The sequence below is a fragment of the Dendrobates tinctorius genome, unplaced genomic scaffold, assembly GCF_039654945.1.
Source record: "Dendrobates tinctorius isolate UK_male_01 unplaced genomic scaffold, ASM3965494v1 ptg000251l, whole genome shotgun sequence".
Lineage (NCBI taxonomy): Eukaryota > Metazoa > Chordata > Amphibia > Anura > Dendrobatidae > Dendrobates > Dendrobates tinctorius.
In genome coordinates, this window is record NW_027361918.1 from 6,232,699 (window position 1) to 6,258,344 (window position 25,646).

General features: G+C 55.5%; 1 protein-coding gene across 1 annotated transcript; it reads left to right on the forward strand.

Annotated features, from left to right (window-relative positions):
• The first annotated feature begins 12,153 nt into the window (after positions 1–12,153).
• On the forward strand, positions 12,154–24,768 carry ATRAID (all-trans retinoic acid induced differentiation factor). The gene is made up of 7 exons (XM_073557803.1): positions 12,154–12,310; positions 23,556–23,680; positions 23,803–23,874; positions 23,959–24,030; positions 24,104–24,219; positions 24,296–24,396; positions 24,470–24,768. Exons 1-7 carry the CDS (start codon positions 12,164–12,166, stop codon positions 24,572–24,574), a joined length of 738 nt encoding a protein of 245 aa, XP_073413904.1. The 5' UTR covers positions 12,154–12,163; the 3' UTR covers positions 24,575–24,768.
• The last annotated feature ends 878 nt before the right edge of the window (positions 24,769–25,646 follow it).

Here is a 25,646-nt window from a genome sequence, read left to right on the forward strand (position 1 = left end):
CCCGATCAGTTGCTGGCTGCCATATACAGCTGTGGTCTCCTCACTCTAATTCCTCTTAGTGCCGTAAACACTAAGGCCCCTAATGACTGCCGTTAACCGGCGCGTTGGTCATTAAGGGGTTATAAGGAAGCTGTCATGTAGGACATGGAGTCTGATCTGCAGACAGGACATTGTGGAGCCGGAGCCGATCAGACTGACAGACGCTATGGCAGGACAATGACAGTAACTTGCATTTTATTAATGGAAGTCCCTGGTGCATCTATGATGGAGCTACTGGCCCCACAAATGGCCTACTGGCGAGACCTGTCCCGTAATTCTGCTACTCTCTAACATTGCTACCACTCTCCCCGATATCACTTCCCTTCCCGATATTGCTCTCTCTCCCCAGTATTGCTGCCTCTCTTTCCCCAGTATCGCTGTGTCTTTCTCTCTCAGGTATCGATAATGCTCTCTCCGATTCCGTGCACTCTTCAGTTTTACTCCCTCACTTTCTCTCTCTGGTTTCATGCCCCACTCTCGCTCTCTCTTTGGGTTCACTCCTGCAGTCTCTTTAGTCTTTAAGTATTATTTATTGCTATAGCGGCATTTCTTCCATGGCGCTTTACATGTGAGGAGGGGTATACGTAATAAATGTACAGTAATCTTAATCAATAGAAGTCACCGACTGGTCCAGGATGAGAGTGGACCCTGCCCGCGAGGGCTCACAATCTACAAGGGATGGGTGAGGACCCTGCCCGCGAGGGCTCACAATCTACAAGGGATGAGTGAGGACCCTGCCTGCGAGGGCTCACAATCTACAAGGGATGAGTGAGGACCCTGCCTGCGAGGGCTCACAATCTACAAGGGATGGGTGAGGACCCTGCCCGCGAGGGCTCACAATCTACAAGGGATGGGTGAGGACCCTGCCCGCGAGGGCTCACAATCTACAAGGGATGAGTGAGGACCCTGCTCGCGAGGGCTCACAATCTACAAGGGATGGGTGAGGACCCTGCCCGCGAGGGCTCACAATCTACAAGGGATGGGTGAGGACCCTGCCCGTGAGGGCTCACAATCTACAAGGGATGGGTGAGGACCCTGCCCGCGAGGGCTCACAATCTACAAGGGATGAGTGAGGACCCTGCCTGCGAGGGCTCACAATCTACAAGGGATGGGTGAGGACCCTGCCCGCGAGGGCTCACAATCTACAAGGGATGGGTGAGGACCCTGCCCGCGAGGGCTCACAATCTACAAGGGATGGGTGAGGACCCTGCCCACGAGGGCTCACAATCTACAAGGGATGGGTGAGGACCCTGCTCGCGAGGGCTCACAATCTACAAGGGATGGGTGAGGACCCTGCTCGCGAGGGCTCACAATCTACAAGGGATGGGTGAGGACCCTGCTCGCGAGGGCTCACAATCTACAAGGGATGGGTGAGGACCCTGCTCGCGAGGGCTCACAATCTACAAGGGATGGGTGAGGATTCACTAGGTGAGGGTAGAGCTGGTCGTGCAGCGGTTTGGTTGATCGGTGGTTACTGCAGGTTGTAGGCTTGTCAGAAGAGGTTGGTCTTCAGGTTCCGTTCGAAGGTTTCCATGGTAGGCGAGAGTCTGATATGTTGTGGTAGAGAGTTCTGGGTCGCCCTCCCAGGGCTGTGGGGTACTCTGTACCGGGCCGGTGTCAGGGGAATGTGTCACAGCAGCGGTGACCCGGTCCGTGGTCCTGGGCGCCCAAGTAATGGGGGAATGCAGTTAATGGAATAGTTTGTGACGCCACCTGTGGTGCTCGGCAAGGGAGGTGTTAAGCCGACACTGCATGCAGATCCACTGGGACTGATGGTAGGGTGCAGCAAGGATGTAAAAGCTCCCCACAGGTGAAGCTAGAGCCCCAGGGCAGTGTAGAGGTGGTGGGCACGGGGATGTAGCAGTGCCGTAAGGGTAGGAAGCAGACAAGACACAGCGGGGTGCAATTTCTGTACCTTTACTTGATAACTGCAGTCCAGGGTCCTGATTACAGATGGTAATGGAGCAGGCTAGCCTGGAAGCATCTCAGGGATTCTCTCTCAGCAGACGGGCTGTGCAGTCTCCTTCCTAACGCTTGTTTGAATGAAGCACTCCAGTACTAAGTTACTCTGAAGTTCCTCCTGTCAGATGTTCCCAAGAACCTTACTTGCACGGCAGACAGCTGTAGGCTCTCTCGGGGACTCCTCTTTCTCTGAGTCCTGGTTCTCTATCCAAGCTGCTGTTGTGCCTCAAGTCTTAGATGGGAGCAGGGCATTTACAGCCTCCTACTCCTCTGGTATCTGTTGTAGGACCGTAAGTGTCCGTACAACCCTGGAGACCAGGCTCCAGTTCAGGCGCTCTCAAGCTGAGGGAGATCTCCTTCCTAGCTCAACCTCCAGCAGCTCTCTACACGTCTGCACACTTCACCCTCCGCAGACTAACTCACTCTACCCTCCTCCTGGCCCTCAGAGGGCACTCCTCCCCTTAATCCTGGTTCAGAGTTCTCCCTGCTGGCCTGGAGTGGAATTGTGTTGCATGTATGGATTGACTGCGAGAGAGACCCATCATTGCCTCCAAGCCTGGCATTACCCTCCTCTGGAGGAAGGCAAAGCCACTGTGGTGGCCATACTCCTGGGGGCGCCACAGTTCCAGAGTAGAGGGGATGCGCGGGAGAAATCTTGTATGTGATTGTGGAAAGAGGAGATAAGAGGGGAGTATAGAAGGAGATCTTGTGAGGATCGGAGGTTTCGTGCAGGTAAGTACCGGGAGACTAGGTCACAGATGTATGGAGGACTCAGGTTGTGGATGACTTTGTATGTCATGGTTAATGTTTTAAACTGGAGTCTCTGGGTAATGAGGAGCCAGTGCAGGGATTGACAGAGGGGAGAGGCCGAGGAATAGCGGGGGGACGGGTGGATTAGTCAGGCATCAGAGTTTAGAATAGATTGGAGGGTGCAAGAGTGTTAGAGGGGAGGCCACAGAGCAGGAGGTTGCAGTAGTCGAGGCAGCAGATGATGAGGGCATGGACTAGGAATGTACAGATCTGGGAAATATTTTTGAGTTGGAGTCAGCAGGAAGTGGAGAGGGCTTGGATATGTGGTTTTAAGGAGAGATTAAAGTTCAGGGTTACCCTGAGGTAGCGACCTTGTGGGACTGGGGAGAGTGAGCATCTTTTGACTATGATGGATAGGTCCGTTGGGGGGGGTTAAGTGAGATGGGGAAAAATTATGAATTCGGATTTGTCCAATTTAAGTTTTATAAATCTAGCAGAGAAGGATGAAATAGCGGAGAGACATTGTAGAATACGATCAGAAGGTGATATCGGGTCCAGAACAGTAGATCTGTGTGTCATCAGCATAGAGGTGATACTGAAAGCCATGGGGCTCTATGAGCTGTCCCAGGCTGAAGGTGAAGAGCAGGGGACCTAGAACTGGACCTTGGGGGACACCAGCACATAGGGGGTGAGATGAGTGGGAGACACCGAATGTCCGTTCTGTTAGGTATGACGAGATCCAAGATAGGCCCAAGTCTATGATGCCAAGAGATGAGAGAATCTGTAGTAAGAGGGATGGTCCACTTTGTCAAAAGCAGAGGACAGGACCAGGAGGAGGAAGACAGAGTAGTGTTGCTTGGATTTGGCGGGTAGTAGGTCATTTCACAGTTCAAGATGGATGTTTTGTTTCAGTAGTTTTGAGGCATAGAGGAGAAGTGATATAGGACGATAGCTAGACAAAGAGGATGGGTCAAGGGAGGGCTTTTTGAGGATGGGTGTGATCAAAGAATATTTGGAGGATGAGGGGAAAACACCAGTTGTTAGTGATAGGTTGAAGAGCTGGATTAGGGTTGGGATGAAGACTGGGATTGGATCAGGTTGAGCGCACATGTTGTGAAATATGATTTTGAGACTAGAGAAGAAAGTTGTCCTTCTGTAATGGTGGAGGAGCTGTGGGGCCTGTAGGCAAACACTTTCTCTGATGTTATTGATCTGCTTGAAGAATGAGGCAAAATCTTCAGTGGAGAGGAGAGGGGGAAAGTGCTGGGGGATGGAGGAGAGAATTGAAAGTGTTGAATAGATGTTCAGTGTTGTGAGGCAGGGAGAATATAAGTAGGTTTGTTTTGCTGCAGTGAGCGTGGACTTGAAAGTGGTGAGGGTCTGTGTAACTGTGATAAAGTGCTTGTTGGAGTGGGATCTTTTCCATCTCTGTTCAGCAACCCTGGAAGCCTGCATCAGTTGTTTAGTCAGGCTGGTGTGCCAGGGTTGCCTGTTGATTGTGCGAGCTTTGGGTATGTGTGAAGGGGAGACCGGATTGAGAGCTGCAGCTGTTGTGGTGTTATAAAGTGGCAGCAGCATCTGTATTGTGTAAGGAACCTATGTCTGCAAGAGGGAGAAACTGAGTGTAAATGAAGCTGCTTGAGATTTCTGCAAGGGTGTGCAAGATTGTGGAGTGGGGATTGTGCACCTGGAGAGGAAAGAAAATATGAGTAGGTTGTGGTCAGACAGAGGGAGAGGTGAGCTAGCGAGGTTAGATAGGGAACAGAGGCGGGTGAAGATGAGGACCAGTGTGTGGCCATCTTTTGTGAGTGGCTGCAAAAGGCAACTGAGCAAGGCCGAAGGAGCAAGAGAGAGATGGGGATGTTGAAGTAACCCATGATGATAGTGAGGATGTCAGTGGAAAGGAAATGAAATAGCCAGGTGCTGAAGTCGTCATAAAGGTGGTGGCTGGCCCTGCGGGGTGGTAAACGACAGCTATTAGAAGGTTGAAGGGAGAGAAGATGAGTACAAAGTGCATCTCAAAAGAAGGGAGGGAGAGAAGCACAACGTGCTCTTTTTCCCCGGTTTTGCTCCCACGCTCTCTGGTTTTACCCTCTCTCCCTTCAGTTTTGCTGTCTCTCTTTGGTTTTGCTCCATCGCTCTCGCTGATTTCGTTTTCTATCGATCTCCAGTTTTGCTGTCTTTGGTTTCGCTGCCGAGTGCTCTCTTCCTTAAATTTGGCTGTCCCCCTCTGGTTTTGCTCCCGCACTCTCTGTGGTTTCAATTTCTCTTGATTTCCAGTTTTGCTGTATCTCTTTAGTTTTGCTCCTGCACTCTCTCTCTTCAGCTTTGACCTCTCTCTTTTGTTTCTCTCCATGCTCTCTCTGGTTTTGCTTTGTCTCCCTTCAGTTTTGCTGTCTCTTTGCTGTCCCTGCCTCTCTCCCTGGTTTTGCTGTCTCCTTCTCTCTGGTTTTGCTGTCTCTTTCGGTTTGGTTTCGCTCTCCCTCTCTCTCTGGTTTTGCTTTTTCTTTATTTTGCTGTCTCTTTCTCTCTGTTTTTTTTCTCTATTTGGTTTTCCTGTCTCTTTCTTGTGGCGCCCCTGAGGCTCAGTTGCCACAGAGGTACTGCACCTTCTCCTAAGGTGTAGTGCCCCACCACCTAGATAAGTTGGGAGCTCCTTTCCATGCTCCAACACTCACATCCCACACAACAGGGTAGTTTTGCACAACCACATAGAGGACTCTCTCTCCTCCTAGACATTAGGAGTGCCCTGCATGGAACACTGGATGTGCTGGGAGGTGGGTGGAGCTGAGATCCATATAAAAGGTTGGGAAGGTTTAGAATTACAGATCAGTCTGAGGTCAGTCTGACGGGGGGTCAGGCGAGAAAAGGACAGTCAGTCAGGAGAGTCTGAGGACAGGTCCGAGAGAAGGAGTGCTGCAGCTGCCTCGGTGATCTGATCCAGCTGGCACAAGAAAGGAACAAGAGAGAGAAAGACGTAGAACTGCAACCTAAGCTTCCATAGGAAAGAGAGACAAGTACGGAACGAAGGAGTAGAGAGAAAACAGAGAGGCGTTGTGGGTTGGAAGAGGAACCCTGCCTATAGGTTCTCAGCGCAAGGCCGGGGCCCGGTCCCCAAGGTTGTATGGACGCTTATGGTTCTGCAGCAGACACCGGTGGGGTAGTTGGCTGTAAATGCACTACTCCCAACTTAGACTCGGGGCACAACAGCAACTGAATAGAGAGCCAGGACTCCGGAGAAGGGGTCCCCGACAGAGGCTGCAGCTGTCTGCCATACGAGTAGAACTGCTAGGAACATCTGACAGGAGGAACTCCAGAGTACCACGGTACTGGAGAGCACACAAAAAGGCGCATTGGCGGGGTCGTTCAGGAAGGGTACATGATGGCGGAGTGTTGGAGAGGAGAGCCCTGACTTGCCCGGGAGGTTGACTGAGTCTCTGCCCCGGAGGACACGGCATGGAAGCAGGCACCAGTGTGTACCACGAACTGTGAGTAAAGCGTTGAAACCGCAAGCCCTGGTGTCCTCCATTCATTTGCGCACTAACATCTTCAGCACCGCTACACCTGGGTACCAATCCCCTCACCGCCTGTGCCTCTCCTCTAATCTTACATCCACACTTCCCTGGGACTACAGCTCCACCTGTGGGGAGCTACACCATCTTTGCTGCACCATCTCATCAGCTCCAGAGGATCTGAATGCAGCGTTGGCTTAACATCTTACTTGCCAAACACCACAGGTGGCGTCACAAACTGTTCACATAAACTATATCATAAACCACAATTGATTTGGGTGCCCAGGGCCATGGACCGGGTCAGCGCTGCTGTGACACATTTCCCCCTGACACCGGCCCGGTACCGAGTACCCCACGGCCCTGGGAGGGCGACCCATTTCTCTTTAGTTTTCCTCTCGGTTTTGTTTTGCTGTCTCTCTTTGGTTTTGCTCTGTTTGGTCTTGCTGTTTTTTTCTCTCTCTCTGGTTTCGCTATCTCTTTCTCTTTAGTTTTGGTCTCTCTGGTTTTGCCCTTTCTTTGATTTTGCTGTCTCTTTTTCTCTGAGTTAGCTCACTCTTTGATTTAGTTATTTATTTTTCTCTGGTTTTTCTGTCTTTTCAATTTCTCTGGGAGTACAAAGCCCTCACTTCTGAGTATTTGTTGCAGTACAGCAGGAAGTGCGCCTCGTCCTTCAGCGCCCCCTGCTGGCAGTGCTGGCACAGTCTGTTCTCTAGCAGTATGTATGTCTGTCAGTGCCACCCTGTCTCTACCTCTAGACTGTGACACTCAGTCTGTACTGACTCAGGATCTGCCTGTCTTTGGGGTGGCGTAACCTCGCCAGATATGGGGCCACAGTATAGTACCTTCCTTAGTGATCGGTAGATGATGAGTTTCTGGGCGTTCTATAATGCACTTTTCCATCCCTTTATGTATCTCTTCTTGCCGCTCTCGAGGTCCCCTTTACTTGGGTCAGGGAGTTTTGCTAACTTTGGCTGGAATGGCTGCTGATGTTCCTGGCTTGCTCTTGGCTCCGTCTCAGCAGGGCTTTATGATGGTAGGAGCTGGGGTTGCTGCTCTGTATGTGCGCCTGGTGTGATAGCGCCCTCTTGTGTATAGTTAGCCATAAGGGGAATCGGCCCTGCTCTGCCCGCAGGCTTTTTCCAGGGACACATCATGTGTGGAGAAGTCAGGAACAGAGGGGACCACCAGCCTTCGATGTAGCAGCCCCTCCCCCACAAGCCAGGCCTCTTATATTCTGAATAGTTTGTCCCCCAGCTAGCTACATTTGCATATCTGACCATTATATATGTACAAACATTGTGTATATAGTGTATTGTCTAGTGTACCCTTAAAGCAATTACATTTAAAATTTAACCATGGGCTGCTCTTTCATCTCGTTTTACGAATCACACACCATGTTCTCGGCTTAACCTTCCATGCTACCGAGGCTGGTTTCTGGCCCGATATAATTCTGTTAATGGACCAGGCACATGTCTAACGAGGAACTGGTGGCAGTCCTACTGGGCTGGCAGGGCTGTGTTTTATGGACAGACATGACTGAGCACCACTGTGTGGTGAATGGACAGATGTGAGCTGTCCATTCACCACACAGCGGAGCTCACATCTCTCCATTCACCACACGGGGAGCTCACATCTCTCCAATCACCACATGGAGGAGCTCACATCTCTCCATTCACCACACGGAGGAGCTCACATCTCTCCATTCACCACACGGAGGAGCTCACATCTCTACATTCACCGCACGGGGGAGCTCACATCTCTCCATTCACCGCACGGAGGAGCTCACATCTCTCCATTCACCGCACGGCGGAGCTCACATCTCTCCATTCACCGCACGGGAAGCTCACATCTCTCCATTCACCGCACGGAGGAGCTCACATCTCTCCATTCACCGCACGGGGGAGCTCACATCTCTCCATTCACCGCACGGAGGAGCTCACATCTCTCCATTCACCAGACGGCGGAGCTCACATCTCTCCATTCACCGCACGGAGGAGCTCACATCTCTCCATTCACCGCACGGGGGAGCTCACATCTCTCCATTCACCGCACGGAGGAGCTCACATCTCTCCATTCACCAGACGGCGGAGCTCACATCTCTCCATTCACCGCACGGAGGAGCTCACATCTCTCCATTCACCGCACGGGGGAGCTCACATCTCTCCATTCACCGCACGGAGGAGCTCACATCTCTCCATTCACCAGACGGCGGAGCTCAAATCTCCCCATTCACCGCACGGCGGAGCTCACATCTCTCCATTCACCGCACGGAGGAGCTCACATCTCTCCATTCACCGCATGGAGGAGCTCACATCTCTCCATTCACCGCACGGCGGAGCTCACATCTCTCCATTCACCGCACGGCGGAGCTCACATCTCTCCATTCACCGCACGGAGGAGCTCACATCTCTCCATTCACCGCACGGAGGAGCTCACATCTCTCCATTCACCGCACGGGGGAGCTCACATCTCTCCATTCACCGCACGGGGGAGCTCACATCTCTCCATTCACCGCACGGGGGAGCTCACATCTCTCCATTCACCGCACGGGGGAGCTCACATCTCTCCATTCACCGCACGGAGGAGCTCACATCTCTCCATTCACCGCACGGCGGAGCTCACATCTCTCCATTCACCGCACGGCGGAGCTCACATCTCTCCATTCACCGCACGGCGGAGCTCACATCTCTCCATTCACCGCACGGAGGAGCTCACATCTCTCCATTCACCGCACGGAGGAGCTCACATCTCTCCATTCACCGCACGGGGGAGCTCACATCTCTCCATTCACCGCACGGGGGAGCTCACATCTCTCCATTCACCGCACGGGGGAGCTCACATCTCTCCATTCACCGCACGGAGGAGCTGACATCTCTCCATTCACCGCACGGAGGAGCTCACATCTCTCCATTCACCGCACGGCGGAGCTCACATCTCTCCATTCACCGCACGGCGGAGCTGACATCTCTCCATTCACCGCACGGAGGAGCTCACATCTCTCCATTCACCGCACGGAGGAGCTCACATCTCTCCATTCACCGCACGGAGGAGCTCACATCTCTCCATTCACCACAAGGTGGCGCTCACATCTCTCCATTCACCACACGGAGGAGCTCACATCTCTCCATTCACCACACGGAGGAGCTCACATCTCTCCATTCACCACACGGGGGAGCTCACATCTCTCCATTCACCACAAGGTGGCGCTCACATCTCTCCATTCACCACACGGAGGAGCTCACATCTCTCCATTCACCGCACGGGGGAGCTCACATCTCTCCATTCACCACACGGAGGAGCTCACATCTCTCCATTCACCGCACGGGGGAGCACACATCTCTCCATTCACCGCACGGGGGAGCTCACATCTCTCCATTCACCACACGGAGGAGCTCACATCTCTCCATTCACCGCACGGAGGAGCTCACATCTCTCCATTCACCGCACGGAGGAGCTCACATCTCTCCATTCACCACAAGGTGGCGCTCACATCTCTCCATTCACCGCACGGAGGAGCTCACATCTCTCCATTCACCACAAGGTGGCGCTCACATCTCTCCATTCACCACACGGAGGAGCTCACATCTCTCCATTCACCACACGGGGGAGCTCACATCTCTCCATTCACCGCACGGGGGAGCTCACATCTCTCTATTCACCACACGGGGGAGCTCACATCTCTCCATTCACCGCACGGGGGAGCTCACATCTCTCCATTCACCGCACGGAGGAGCTCACATCTCTCCATTCACCACAAGGTGGCGCTCACATCTCTCCATTCACCACACGGAGGAGCTCACATCTCTCCATTCACCACACGGGGGAGCTCACATCTCTCCATTCACCACAATGTGGCGCTCACATCTCTCCATTCACCGCACGGAGGAGCTCACATCTCTCCATTCACCGCACGGAGGAGCTCACATCTCTCCATTCACCACAAGGTGGCGCTCACATCTCTCCATTCACCGCACGGAGGAGCTCACATCTCTCCATTCACCACAAGGTGGCGCTCACATCTCTCCATTCACCACACGGGGGAGCTCACATCTCTCCATTCACCGCACGGGGGAGCTCACATCTCTCCATTCACCACACGGGGGAGCTCACATCTCTCCATTCACCGCACGGAGGAGCTCACATCTCTCCATTCACCACAAGGTGGCGCTCACATCTCTCCATTCACCGCACGGAGGAGCTCACATCTCTCCACCGCACGGAGGAGCTCACATCTCTCCATTCACCGCACGGAGGAGCTCACATCTCTCCATTCACCGCACGGGGGAGCTCACATCTCTCCATTCACCGCACGGGAAGCTCACATCTCTCCATTCACCACAAGGTGGCGCTCACATCTCTCCATTCACCGCACGGGGGAGCTCACATCTCTCCATTCACCACACGGAGGAGCTCACATCTCTCCATTCACCACAAGGTGGCGCTCACATCTCTCCATTCACCACACGGAGGAGCTCACATCTCTCCATTCACCGCACGGAGGAGCTCACATCTCTCCATTCACCACAAGGTGGCGCTCACATCTCTCCATTCACCGCACGGAGGAGCTCACATCTCTCCATTCACCACAAGGTGGCGCTCACATCTCTCCATTCACCGCACGGGGGAGCTCACATCTCTCCATTCACCACACGGAGGAGCTCACATCTCTCCATTCACCGCACGGGGGAGCTCACATCTCTCCATTCACCACAAGGTGGCGCTCACATCTCTCCATTCACCGCACGGGGGAGCTCACATCTCTCCATTCACCACACGGAGGAGCTCACATCTCTCCATTCACCACAAGGTGGCGCTCACATCTCTCCATTCACCACAAGGTGGCGCTCACATCTCTCCATTCACCACACGGAGGAGCTCACATCTCTCCATTCACCGCACGGAGGAGCTCACATCTCTCCATTCACCACAAGGTGGCGCTCACATCTCTCCATTCACCGCACGGAGGAGCTCACATCTCTCCATTCACCACAAGGTGGCGCTCACATCTCTCCATTCACCGCACGGGGGAGCTCACATCTCTCCATTCACCACAAGGTGGCGCTCACATCTCTCCATTCACCGCACGGAGGAGCTCACATCTCTCCATTCACCACAAGGTGGCGCTCACATCTCTCCATTCACCACACGGGGGAGCTCACATCTCTCCATTCACCGCACGGAGGAGCTCACATCTCTCCATTCACCACAAGGTGGCGCTCACATCTCTCCATTCACCGCACGGGGGAGCTCACATCTCTCCATTCACCGCACGGAGGAGCTCACATCTCTCCATTCACCGCACGGAGGAGCTCACATCTCTCCATTCACCACAAGGTGGCGCTCACATCTCTCCATTCACCGCACGGAGGAGCTCACATCTCTCCATTCACCACAAGGTGGCGCTCACATCTCTCCATTCACCACACGGGGGAGCTCACATCTCTCCATTCACCACACGGGGGAGCTCACATCTCTCCATTCACCACAAGGTGGCGCTCACATCTCTCCATTCACCACACGGAGGAGCTCACATCTCTCCATTCACCGCACGGAGGAGCTCACATCTCTCCATTCACCACAAGGTGGCGCTCACATCTCTCCATTCACCGCACGGAGGAGCTCACATCTCTCCATTCACCACAATGTGGCGCTCACATCTCTCCATTCACCACACGGGGGAGCTCACATCTCTCCATTCACCACAAGGTGGCGCTCACATCTCTCCATTCACCACAAGGTGGCGCTCACATCTCTCCATTCACCGCACGGAGGAGCTCACATCTCTCCATTCACCACACGGGGGAGCTCACATCTCTCTACAATGTGCAGCCGCCGGTAACTTCCGACACCAATCACCATGGAGACGGCCCCGCCCTGATCTCCGTGACGTAATCAAATCTATGCCTGCAGGCAGAGGGCGCTCCAGAGCAGCGTGCCGCAGTCACGTGATCAATGCCTGTGGGACGTCACATGACCGGACGGGAGTGATGGCGGCCGCGCTGGTGATCGGCCTCATCTTACTGAGCGGAGAGCTGAGCGCGGAGCAGGTGAGGAGGCGGCGGGGAGTCAGTGATCGGCAGCTCTTATAGTGCGCGGTGTTGGCCGTATATCGGGGCTCTGTTAGAGAGAGAATGTACACTAACTGCACTGTGTGAAGTCAAGAAGTTCCCTGTATATGGAGGCGGCTCCGCCGGGGATCGGGAGAAGGGAGTGCAGCCCCGGAGCGCTGCAGCCGATCACTGGCTCCAACCACATCTCTGTATATAATGTGTATCCCGTGTATAGCGCGGCTCCTCCTCCTCCTGTATCCCATGTATAGCGCGGCTCCTCCTCCTCCTCCTGTATCCCGTGTATAGCGCGGCTCCTCCTCCTCCTGTATCCCATGTATAGCGCGGCTCCTCCTCCTGTATCCCGTGTATAGCGCGGCTCCTCCTCCTCCTGTATCCCGTGTATAGCGCGGCTCCTCCTCCTCCTCCTGTGTCCCGTGTATAGCGCGGCTCCTCCTCCTCCTGTATCCCGTGTATAGCGCGGCTCCTCCTCCTGTATCCCGTGTATAGCGCGGCTCCTCCTCCTCCTGTATCCCGTGTATAGCGCGGCTCCTCCTCCTCCTCCTGTGTCCCGTGTATAGCGCGGCTCCTCCTCCTCCTGTGTCCCGTGTATAGCGCGGCTCCTCCTCCTCCTGTATCCCGTGTATAGCGCGGCTCCTCCTCCTCCTGTGTCCCGTGTATAGCGCGGCTCCTCCTCCTCCTGTATCCCGTGTATAGCGCGGCTCCTCCTCCTCCTGTGTCCCGTGTATAGCGCGGCTCCTCCTCCTGTATCCCGTGTATAGCGCGGCTCCTCCTCCTGTGTCCCCTGTATAGCGCGGCTCCTCCTCCTCCTGTGTCCCGTGTATAGTGCGGCTCCTCCTCCTGTGTCCCGTGTATAGCGCGGCTCCTCCTCCTCCTGTGTCCCGTGTATAGCGCGGCTCCTCCTCCTCCTGTATCCCGTGTATAGCGCGGCTCCTCCTCCTGTGTCCCCTGTATAGCGCGGCTCCTCCTCCTCCTGTGTCCCGTGTATAGCGCGGCTCCTCCTCCTCCTGTGTCCCGTGTATAGCGCGGCTCCTCCTCCTCCTGTGTCCCGTGTATAGCGCGGCTCCTCCTCCTCCTGTATCCCCTGTATAGCGCGGCTCCTCCTCCTCCTGTATCCCATGTATAGCGCGGCTCCTCCTCCTCCTGTATCCCCTGTATAGTGCGGCTCCTCCTCCTCCTGTATCCCCTGTATAGCGCGGCTCCTCCTCCTCCTGTGTCCCGTGTATAGCGCGGCTCCTCCTCCTCCTGTGTCCCGTGTATAGCGCGGCTCCTCCTCCTCCTGTGTCCCGTGTATAGCGCGGCTCCTCCTCCTCCTGTGTCCCGTGTATAGCGCGGCTCCTCCTCCTCCTGTGTCCCGTGTATAGCGCGGCTCCTCCTCCTCCTGTGTCCCGTGTATAGCGCGGCTCCTCCTCCTCCTGTGTCCCCTGTATAGCGCGGCTCCTCCTCCTCCTGTGTCCCCTGTATAGCGCGGCTCCTCCTCCTGTGTCCCCTGTATAGCGCGGCTCCTCCTCCTCCTGTGTCCCGTGTATAGCGCGGCTCCTCCTCCTCCTGTGTCCCGTGTATAGCGCGGCTCCTCCTCCTCCTGTGTCCCGTGTATAGCGCGGCTCCTCCTCCTCCTGTGTCCCGTGTATAGCGCGGCTCCTCCTCCTCCTGTATCCCGTGTATAGCGCGGCTCCTCCTCCTGTGTCCCGTGTATAGCGCGGCTCCTCCTCCTCCTGTGTCCCGTGTATAGCGCGGCTCCTCCTCCTCCTGTGTCCCGTGTATAGCGCGGCTCCTCCTCCTCCTGTGTCCCGTGTATAGCGCGGCTCCTCCTCCTCCTGTGTCCCGTGTATAGCGCGGCTCCTCCTCCTCCTGTGTCCCGTGTATAGCGCGGCTCCTCCTCCTCCTGTGTCCCGTGTATAGCGCGGCTCCTCCTCCTCCTGTGTCCCGTGTATAGCGCGGCTCCTCCTCCTCCTGTGTCCCGTGTATAGCGCGGCTCCTCCTCCTCCTGTGTCCCGTGTATAGCGCGGCTCCTCCTCCTCCTGTGTCCCGTGTATAGCGCGGCTCCTCCTCCTCCTGTATCCCGTGTATAGCGCGGCTCCTCCTCCTCCTGTGTCCCGTGTATAGCGCGGCTCCTCCTCCTCCTGTGTCCCGTGTATAGCGCGGCTCCTCCTCCTCCTGTGTCCCGTGTATAGCGCGGCTCCTCCTCCTCCTGTGTCCCGTGTATAGCGCGGCTCCTCCTCCTCCTGTGTCCCGTGTATAGCGCGGCTCCTCCTCCTCCTGTGTCCCGTGTATAGCGCGGCTCCTCCTCCTCCTGTGTCCCGTGTATAGCGCGGCTCCTCCTCCTCCTGTGTCCCGTGTATAGCGCGGCTCCTCCTCCTCCTGTGTCCCGTGTATAGCGCGGCTCCTCCTCCTCCTGTGTCCCGTGTATAGCGCGGCTCCTCCTCCTCCTGTGTCCCGTGTATAGCGCGGCTCCTCCTCCTCCTGTGTCCCGTGTATAGCGCGGCTCCTCCTCCTCCTGTGTCCCGTGTATAGCGCGGCTCCTCCTCCTCCTGTGTCCCGTGTATAGCGCGGCTCCTCCTCCTCCTGTGTCCCGTGTATAGCGCGGCTCCTCCTCCTCCTGTGTCCCGTGTATAGCGCGGCTCCTCCTCCTCCTGTATCCCGTGTATAGCGCGGCTCCTCCTCCTCCTGTATCCCCTGTATAGCGCGGCTCCTCCTCCTCCTGTATCCCCTGTATAGCGCGGCTCCTCCTCCTCCTGTATCCCCTGTATAGCGCGGCTCCTCCTCCTGTATCCCGTGTATAGCGCGGCTCCTCCTCCTGTATCCCCTGTATAGCGCGGCTCCTCCTCCTCCTGTATCCCGTGTATAGCGCGGCTCCTCCTCCTCCTGTATCCCCTGTATAGCGCGGCTCCTCCTCCTCCTGTATCCCCTGTATAGCGCGGCTCCTCCTCCTCCTGTATCCCCTGTATAGCGCGGCTCCTCCTCCTCCTGTATCCCCTGTATAGCGCGGCTCCTCCTCCTCCTGTATCCCCTGTATAGCGCGGCTCCTCCTCCTCCTGTATCCCCTGTATAGCGCGGCTCCTCCTCCTCCTGTATCCCCTGTATAGCGCGGCTCCTCCTGTGTCCCGTGTATAGCGCGGCTCCTCCTCCTCCTGTGTCCCGTGTATAGCGCGGCTCCTCCTCCTCCTGTGTCCCGTGTATAGCGCGGCTCCTCCTCCTCCTGTGTCCCGTGTATAGCGCGGCTCCTCCTCCTCCTGTGTCCCGTGTATAGCGCGGCTCCTCCTCCTGTGTCCCGTGTATAGCGCGGCTCCTCCTCCTCCTGTGTCCCGTGTATAGCGCGGCTCCTCCTCCTCCTGTGTCCCGTGTATAGCGCGGCTCCTCCTCCTCCTGTGTCCCGTGTATAGCGCGGCTCCTCCTCCTCCTGTGTCCCGTGTATAGCGCGGCTCCTCCTCCTCCTGTGTCCCGTGTATAGCGCGGCTCCTCCTCCTCCTGTGTCCCGTGTATAGCGCGGCTCCTCCTCCTCCTGTATCCCGTGTATAGCGCGGCTCCTCCTCCTCCTGTATCCCCTGTATAGCGCGGCTCCTCCTCCTCCTGTATCCCCTGTATAGCGCGGCTCCTCCTCCTCCTGTATCCCCTGTATAGCGCGGCTCCTCCTCCTGTATCCCGTGTATAGCGCGGCTCCTCCTCCTGTATCCCCTGTATAGCGCGGCTCCTCCTCCTCCTGTATCCCGTGTATAGCGCGGCTCCTCCTCCTCCTGTATCCCCTGTATAGCGCGGCTCCTCCTCCTCCTGTATCCCCTGTATAGCGCGGCTCCTCCTCCTCCTGTATCCCCTGTATAGCGCGGCTCCTCCTCCTCCTGTATCCCCTGTATAGCGCGGCTCCTCCTCCTCCTGTATCCCCTGTATAGCGCGGCTCCTCCTCCTCCTGTATCCCCTGTATAGCGCGGCTCCTCCTCCTCCTGTATCCCCTGTATAGCGCGGCTCCTCCTCCTCCTGTATCCCGTGTATAGCGCGGCTCCTCCTGTGTCCCGTGTATAGCGCGGCTCCTCCTCCTCCTGTGTCCCGTGTATAGCGCGGCTCCTCCTCCTCCTGTGTCCCGTGTATAGCGCGGCTCCTCCTCCTCCTGTGTCCCGTGTATAGCGCGGCTCCTCCTCCTCCTCCTCCTGTGTCCCGTGTATAGCGCGGCTCCTCCTCCTCCTCCTCCTGTGTCCCGTGTATAGCGCGGCTCCTCCTCCTCCTGTGTCCCGTGTATAGCGCGGCTCCTCCTCCTCCTGTGTCCCGTGTATAGCGCGGCTCCTCCTCCTGTGTCCCGTGTATAGCGCGGCTCCTCCTCCTCCTGTGTCCCGTGTATAGCGCGGCTCCTCCTCCTCCTCCTCCTGTGTCCCGTGTATAGCGCGGCTCCTCCTCCTCCTGTGTCCCGTGTATAGCGCGGCTCCTCCTCCTCCTGTGTCCCGTGTATAGCGCGGCTCCTCCTCCTGTATCCCGTGTATAGCGCGGCTCCTCCTCCTGTATCCCGTGTATAGCGCGGCTCCTCCTCCTCCTGTATCCCGTGTATAGCGCGGCTCCTCCTCCTTCTGTATCCCCTGTATAGTGCGGCTCCTCCTCCTGTATCCCCTGTATAGTGCGGCTCCTCCTCCTGTATCCCGTGTATAGTGCGGCTCCTCCTCCTGTATCCCCTGTATAGCGCGGCTCCTCCTCCTCCTGTATCCCGTGTATAGCGCGGCTCCTCCTCCTCCTGTATCCCCTGTATAGCGCGGCTCCTCCTCCTCCTGTATCCCCTGTATAGCGCGGCTCCTCCTCCTCCTGTATCCCCTGTATAGCGCGGCTCCTCCTCCTCCTGTATCCCCTGTATAGCGCGGCTCCTCCTCCTCCTGTATCCCCTGTATAGCGCGGCTCCTCCTGTATCCCCTGTATAGCGCGGATCCTCCTCCTCCTGTGTCCCGTGTATAGCGCGGCTCCTCCTCCTCCTGTGTCCCCTGTATAGCGCGGCTCCTCCTCCTGTGTCCCCTGTATAGCGCGGCTCCTCCTCCTCCTGTGTCCCCTGTATAGCGCGGCTCCTCCTCCTCCTGTGTCCCCTGTATAGCGCGGCTCCTCCTCCTCCTGTGTCCCCTGTATAGTGCGGCTCCTCCTCCTCCTGTGTCCCCTGTATAGTGCGGCTCCTCCTCCTCCTGTGTCCCGTGTATAGCGCGGCTCCTCCTCCTCCTGTGTCCCGTGTATAGCGCGGCTCCTCCTCCTCCTGTATCCCTTGTATAGCGCGGCTCCTCCTCCTCCTGTGTCCCTTGTATAGCGCGGCTCCTCCTCCTCCTGTGTCCCATGTATAGCGCGGCGTCTCCTCCTCCTGTGTCCCATGTATAGCGCGGCGTCTCCTCCTCCTGTATCCCCTGTATAGTGCGGCTCCTCCTCCTGTATCCCCTGTATAGTGCGGCTCCTCCTCCTGTATCCCCTGTATAGTGCGGCTCCTCCTCCTCCTGTATCCCCTGTATAGTGCGGCTCCTCCTCCTCCTGTATCCCCTGTATAGTGCGGCTCCTCCTCCTGTATCCCGTGTATAGCGCGGCTCCTCCTTCTCCTGTATCCCGTGTATAGCGCGGCTCCTCCTCCTGTATCCCGTGTATAGCGCGGCTCCTCCTCCTGTATCCCCTGTATAGCGCGGCTCCTCCTCCTGTATCCCCTGTATAGCGCGGCTCCTCCTCCTCCTGTATCCCCTGTATAGTGCGGCTCCTCCTCCTGTATCCCCTGTATAGCGCGGCTCCTCCTCCTGTATCCCCTGTATAGCGCGGCTCCTCCTCCTCCTGTATCCCCTGTATAGCGCGGCTCCTCCTCCTCCTGTATCCCCTGTATAGTGCGGCTCCTCCTCCTGTATCCCGTGTATAGCGCGGCTCCGTCTCTGTCAGGTCAGCGGTCGCGGCTGCGCCCGCTCCCGCCCCTCCTACGGCGGCCGCCGCCTCCTCCTCCTCCTGCCGGCGTCCTCGTCGCGGCACGGTCCCGCGCTCTGCCTCCCCTCCTGTGACCGCGCCGCGCTCCTTCCTTAGGGCGCGCGCGCGCACCAGCGTTCCCTCTTCCCCCTACGGGGGGTGGCGCCGGGGGCGGCACGCACCGCCCGCTTCCGGTCCCTAGGGTACTTCTGGCGCGCTCTCTATTGAGAGGACGCCTGAGTGTTTCTGTGCGCTTGCCACGTTGCGCTTTGGCCCCCTTCAGCTTCCTATAGTGCCCCCAGTTCCTGGCTGTCTTCTCCTTGGCTTCTAGTCCCCGCTCTTCATCCTTGTTCCAGTGTTCATTCCCTGCATGCCCGCTCTGTGCTCCCTTCTGGTACCCCCTTGTGTGCTTCCTCCCGGTCCTCTCCCCTCCAGTACCTGCTTCCTGTCTGTCTCCCCATCCGGTTGTCCTGTTTGTTCCTCTACCTCTCAGTCCTGTACTCCTGCCTACGGGCGCCTCTTATCCTTGAGCCGCCCCTCCTGGTACCGGCTGTCGCGGTTCTGTCCTCGGTGGTCTTGCCCCAAACGATCCCTGTATAGGGGTCGGTCTTCACCTGGAGCGCTCGATCCCCGGGGCTCCAGATCCGCGACCCAGAGGGTCCACTCTCGGACGTCCAGCCCCGAAAAACGTCACAGTCTCCTCCTTTATCCCCTGTATAGCGTGGCTCCTCCTCCTCCTGTATAGTGCGGCTCCTCCTCCTGTATCCTTTGTATAGCGCGGCTCCTCCTCCTCCTGTATCCCGTGTATAGCGCGGCTCCTCCTCCTCCTGTATCCCGTGTATAGCGCGGCTCCTCCTCCTCCTGTATCCCCTGTATAGCGCGGCTCCTCCTCCTCCTGTATCCCGTGTATAGCGCGGCTCCTCCTCCTCCTCCTGTATCCCGTGTATAGCGCGGCTCCTCCTCCTGTATCCCCTGTATAGCGCGGCTCCTCCTCCTCCTCCTGTATCCTTTGTATAGCGCGGCTCCTCCTCCTCCTGTATCCCGTGTATAGCGCTGCTCCTCCTCCTCCTGTATCCCGTGTATAGCGCGGCTCCTCCTCCTCCTGTATCCCGTGTATAGCGCGGCTCCTCCTTCTCCTGTATCCCGTGTATAGCGCGGCTCCTCCTCCTCCTGTATCCCCTGTATAGTGCGGCTCCTCCTCCTGTATCCCCTGTATAGTGCGGCTCCTCCTCCTGTATCCCGTGTATAGCGCGGCTCCGTCTCCTCCTTTATCCCCTGTATAGCGCGGCTCCTCCTCCTCCTCCTGTATAGTGCGGCTCCTCCTCCTGTATCCTTTGTATAGCGCGTCTCCTCCTCCTCCTGTATCCCGTGTATAGCGCTGCTCCTCCTCCTCCTGTATCCCGTGTATAGCGCGGCTCCTCCTCCTCCTCCTGTATCCCGTGTATAGCGCGGCTCCTCCTCCTCCTGTATCCCGTGTATAGCTCGGCTGCTCCTCCTGTATCCCTTGTGTAGCGCGGCTCCTCCTCCTCCTGTATCCCGTGTATAGCGCGGCTCCTCCTCCTCCTGTATCCCGTGTATAGCTCTGCTCCTCCTCCTCCTGTATCCCCTGTATAGCTCGGCGGCTCCTCCTCCTCCTGTATCCTCTGTATAGTGCGGCGTCTCTCTCACGTATATGTTGTGCACGGTCTGACGCTCTATTCTGGAGGTGATGTGTACAGTCATGGGCGAAATTGCTCCACAAAATTATTTTTCTCCCAGAACATTATCCCAATTCTCTGTGATTGGTACACACACATTTTTTTTCCCTTTGTGTATTGTAACATCACAAAAAATCATAAAAAAAGGAAAATTGGAGAAAATTTCACAAAAAAATGCAAAGATTTGACGGACAAAATAGTTGACAACTTTCCAAAATTGAGGGTAAACAACTTTATTTCCAGCATGTGATGCTCGTTCATACTAACCTGTGGCAAGTAACAGGTGTGGGCAATATGGAATTCACACCTGAAAGCAGATAAAAAGTGGAGAAGTCGCCTCAATCTTTGCATTGTGTGTCTGTGTGCGCCACTCTGATCATGGAGAACAGAGAGAGCGCAAGAGAGGTGTATATGGGACTTGAGAACCAACATTTTATCAAGATTGCTGGAGATTGTTGGTATTTCTTTATCCACGGTGCACAACATAATCAAGACGTTTACAACCCATGGCTCAGTAGCTAATCTTCCTGGACGGCAGAGAAATATTGATGATGGGTTGCAACGCAGGATAGTCCGGATGGTGGATAAGCCCCAATCAAGATCCAAAGAAATTCAAGCTGTCCTGCAGACTCAGACTGTGTCAGCGCCAACTATCAGGATACATGAAACACTATGGCAGGAGACCCAGAGAACCCACCGCTGACACAGAGTCATAAACAGCTAGACTGCAGTTTGACACAATGTAGGTGAGTAACCAAATTCCTCTGGGAAAGTCAGATCAAGATAGAGCTTTCTGGTAAAGCACATTGTTCTATTGTTTACTAAAAATGGAAGGTGGCCTACAAAGAAATGAACACAGCACCTACAGTCAGATATGGTGGAGGTTCACAGATGGATGTTTTGCTGCCTCTGGGGTCTTGACTGTGTAAGGCTTCATGATATCTGAAGATTACCAAAGAATTTTGGGCGACTATGTAGTGCTCAGTGTCAGAAAGCTGGGTTTGCATCCTAGGTCTTCCAGCAGGGCAATGACCCCAAAGAAACTTCAAGAATCCCCCAGAATGGATGGAAACAAAGCACTGGACAGTTCTGGAGTGACAGCAATGACTCCGGATCTACATCCCGTTGTGGGGAGTTCTTAACCTCTTAATGACTACCGATACGCTTTTTTTAACGGCATCAGTTAAGGGTACTTATTCCTCAGTGCCGTGTAGCGCCCCCCAGTGTCGGAAAAGCTCCGGGGTCTCGGCTACCTGGGAGAACATGATCAGGGCCGGTTTTTACGGTCCCCTGTCACGTGATCATAATTATTCACTGAATATCGGCCATCACAAAAAAAGTCTGATTTAGAATTAATTTCTGTCTCCTCTGATGTGATCTAGCATATCGGAGAGGAATGGGGTCCACAGAGCTCCCCCCAGTATCTCCACCATCCCCAGGCCCTCCTGCTCCATCCCTGGACCCTCCGCATCATCTTCTTCTTGGTAGAAAATGGCGGACGCATGGACAGTGCGCCTGCTGAGATCTGCCGGCCGGCAACAATACATTTCTCCTATTGGTTCGTTTTTATTGCTGTGCTGGGGTCTATCACAGGGGTCACAATAAAAAATAGTAAATCACAAAGTTAGACATTTTTTTTTTTAAATTTTATTATTTTTCCCTATTAGGATTATGGTTGGGGTTGGGGCAGTGTTGGGGTTGGAGATAGAATTAGGGGGTTTCCAGTGTTTAGGAACATCAAGGGGTCTCCAAACTCAACATGGCACCCGTCATTGATTCCAGGCAATTTTAAAGTCCAGCGGCGCTCTTTCCCTCCCTTCTGAGCCGTGCGCCCACACAGTGGCTTTCCCCCACATTCGGGGTATCGGCGTACTCGAGAAACTGCACAACAAATTTTGTGGTCCTTTTTGTGGAAAAAGTAAAGTGTTCATTTTTTTTCCCTCCACGTTGGTTTAGTTCTCATGAAGCACCTGAAGGGTTAATAAATGTCTTGAATGTGGTTCTGAGGGGTGCAGTTTTTTGAATGGTGTCACTTTTGGGTATGTTCTGTCATATTGACACCCCCTCCCCCCCAACTCCAAATGTGAGGTGGTTCCTTATAAAAAAAAAATAAAAAAAAAATGGTTTTGTGAACTTTGTTGTAAAAATGAGAAATCGCCGATTCTATTAACCCTTATAACTTCCCAACAAAATAAAACGGTTTCCAAAATTGTGCTGCTGTAAAGTAGACAGGTGGGAAATTTTGCAAAATTTACAACATTTTTGCCAAATTTCCTGTTTTTTTTTTTTTCATAAACCCAAGTCCTAGTGAAGAAACTTCACCACTAACATGAAGGACAAGATGTCACGAGGAAACAATGTCAGAATCCTCGGGATCCATGGAAGCTCCGGAGTCATCACCTATAGTGACGGTGGTCAGAAGTGTAAAAACTGGCCATTAACCCCTTGGTGACAGAGCCAATTTGGTACTTAGTGATCTGGCCAATCTTTACATGTCTGACCACTGTCACATTACGAGGTTATAGCTCTGGAGCTTCAACGGATCATTAGAACCAATAGTATCGAGGGAGCAGCAAACCAAAAGCAGGTGACGTGTCAGTGTGAAGACCCCGCCGCCCCAACATCCCGACCAAGAAGCGAAACGTGCATCGGGGACTTCACACTGACAGGTGCCTCGCTCATGTGTTACACATTGTTCTCATTACCCCTAAAGCCATGCTTACACACTGCACCCCCCCCCCCCATCACCATGCACCCAGGACACCCACATTTTGTCTCATATGGTGTTCAATGGGCAGTGTTACTGTGTGATTGGTGAGGACGTGATGCAGAAGTGGAGTATTTCCAAGAGTGGGTGATGGGACTGTGGAGGTGAGGGAGCCTGGGCAGGAGTGGGTGGTGGGACTGTGGAGGTGAGGGAGCCTGGGCAGGAGTGGGTGGTGGGACTGTGGAAGGTGAGGGAGCCTGGGCAGGAGTGGGTGGTGGGACTGTGGAAGGTGAGGGAGCCTGGGCAGGAGTGGGTGGTGGGACTGTGGAAGGTGAGGGAGCCTGGGCAGGAGTGGGTGGTGGGACTGTGGAAGGTGAGGGAGCCTGGGCAGGAGTGGGTGGTGGGACTGTGGAAGGTGAGGGAGCCTGGGCAGGAGTGGGTGGTGGGACTGTGGAAGGTGAGGGAGCCTGGGCAGGAGTGGGTGGTGGGACTGTGGAAGGTGAGGGAGCCTGGGCAGGAGTGGGTGGTGGGACTGTGGAAGGTGAGGGAGCCTGGGCAGGAGTGGGTGGTGGGACTGTGGAAGGTGAGGGAGCCTGGGCAGGAGTGGGTGGTGGGACTGTGGAAGGTGAGGGAGCCTGGGCAGGAGTGGGTGGTGGGACTGTGGAAGGTGAGGGAGCCTGGGCAGGAGTGGGTGGTGGGACTGTGGAAGGTGAGGGAGCCTGGGCAGGAGTGGGTGATGGGACTGTGGAAGGTTCGAGTGGTGGATCCCGGGTGGAGTCTCAAGGGGGGCTGAAATTCCTTGTGGCAGCCCTGCTCACTAACAATCACTCCCATCATCCACAAATTTTGGTCCATATCTACCAGTCCGGCTCTGAGCCCCCCCCCCCAGTTAGGACATAGTCACCGATTAACCCTTGTCTCTCCACAGCTGAACTGCACCTTGTGTCCTGGAGAGCTGCAGACCGTGTCTGAGGTGGGGAGACGATGTGTGGCCACCGCGGGAGCGAGGATAGCTGCCCGCTGCTGTGTGACGGAGACGGACACCATCATAGGGTACAGCCATATACCATCACCGGGAGACTTTGTATATGGGGGAGCTTGTGATCGTTTGGGACGGTAGATCCAGGGCGTTCCTCGCTGGGGTTATTAGTGACCTTTTCTGTCTTCTCTTCTAGGCTCGATCTCCATAATTGCTCCATTACCCACCTGGACCCCACTCTCTATCTTCCCCCTTCCCTGGCCGCCATGTAAGTAACCCCCGATATTAGCTCACCATAATATGGAGGAGGGGCCCAGCCTTATTCGTGACCTGTGACCTTTCCGTCCTCAAGAGACCTGTCCCAGAATTCTCTGCAGGATTTGCCACCGGAGTTGTTTCAGGGTCTGACCAGTCTGGAGTACATGTGAGTGATCATGGGACTGTGGCTCCGCCCCATTGTCTTATCAGCTGATTGTCATCTGCTTCCCATGTGTTAGAGCGCTGCCCCCCAACATCGGCTGTCCTGGGGGTGATGGGGCCTGGAGGAGTGTGAACCACAGTGCCGGCGTCTGCCAGGACCAGAGGGATGGGTGCAACAGCACTGGAGGCGTGGGTGAGTGCCCGTGTTATATGGTGGCGGTGTTATGCTGTGCGCTCGATAAAACATGCCTTGTCTGCTTTCTCCGCAGAGCTGCTGTGTCCGGAGAACTCGCTGTGTGCTCCCGACGGCCCGGGCTTCTCACAGTGCGTCTGTGCTCCGGGGTTCAGTGGGTATAAGTGTCTGAGAGAGGTAACGAGGGATCGGGCCGGCGCCGGCTCCCCGGTGTTACTCCGTATCACAGCTGTGCTCTTCTTCCTCGCAGGGCTCCTTCCCCATAGTCATGTTCTTTGGGATCCTGTCCTCGGTAACTGTCACTCTGTGCGTCCTCCTGTGGTGCACGCAGCGTAAGAAGGTGAAGAGTCAGTAGGTCCAGACCCCGGCTGCTTGGCCATGTACCATCCATCGGCTGTGGCCTCCGCTGGGAAGGTCGTCTTGTTCTCTGGAGCACAGGAATAACAATGTCACCCGGCCAATCGGGCGCCTGCTGCCAGCACAGGGTTAATGTGTAAATAATCTGTACATTTACTGATCTGTATAAAAAGGTAAAACATTTTGGCTGAACTTCTGAAATGTTCTTATATTTCGGGCTGAGGATGAGAGCGGAGATTCTTGCTCGGTGTTTTCTCCGATTTCACCATTTTCTCTTGGACTTTTGAGGCCACAACGGCTCCGATCCGAGGATCTCACTGTGAGGCCGGGCTCGTGCGGTGGTCGGGCTCGTGCGGTGGTCGCAGGCTCTATCATTGCAATTATGGGGTATGTAGAAAGAAAAGTCAAAGACGCTCTAGGATTTCTACAGGATGAAAAGGGTGAAGTGAAATGAGAAGGCCGGACGTCGGAATGCCTACATTGTGACAAGTGATTGATGGCGCCGTGAAGCTCAGTGGCGGGGACAAAGAATCCACACCACGTATAGTGACGGTGCGGGAAGGCTGAGCTGACTTACATCTCTTGCTCCAGATACATTCTAGGGTCCTCTAAGGCTATGTGCACACGGTGCAGACTTGCAGCGGTTTTCCTGCGCGGAATTGCACCAAGTCTGCAATTGATTGCTCAAGCAAAGTTAATGGGAATCCAGAATTGGTGTGCACGTGCTGGCAGATGTCAGCGTGATCCCCACACCTGACTGTGACCAGCAGCAGTGACCTGCATTAAAAAGCAGGCGTGGGCTGATGAGGCTACTGCTCCCATTTGGCTTTGTCTGCTGTCATCGATAAGGACTTTATTGACCATATAACTATAGGATTAGCAATGGGGGTGTCTTATAGACGCTTCTCCATTACTAATCCATGGGCTTGACGTCACCGGACAATACAAAGGTGACATCAACCCCACAAATATTACCCCACTTGCCACCGTTACAGGGTAAGTAGGAAGAGCGAGGCTAAGTGCTAGAATTTCTAGGGTGGCTGAGAGCTGTTTTTAGCCTAGGGGGATGC

Coding starts and splice junctions, on each gene's coding strand:
- ATRAID (XM_073557803.1), top strand. CDS start 12,164: ATGCCTGCAGGCAGAGGGCGCTCCAGAGCAGCGTGCCGCAGTCACGTG. Junction 23,875..23,958: donor CCCCCTTCCCTGGCCGCCAT/GTAAGTAACCCC, acceptor TCCGTCCTCAAG/AGACCTGTCCCAGAATTCTC. Junction 24,397..24,469: donor GGTATAAGTGTCTGAGAGAG/GTAACGAGGGAT, acceptor TCTTCCTCGCAG/GGCTCCTTCCCCATAGTCAT.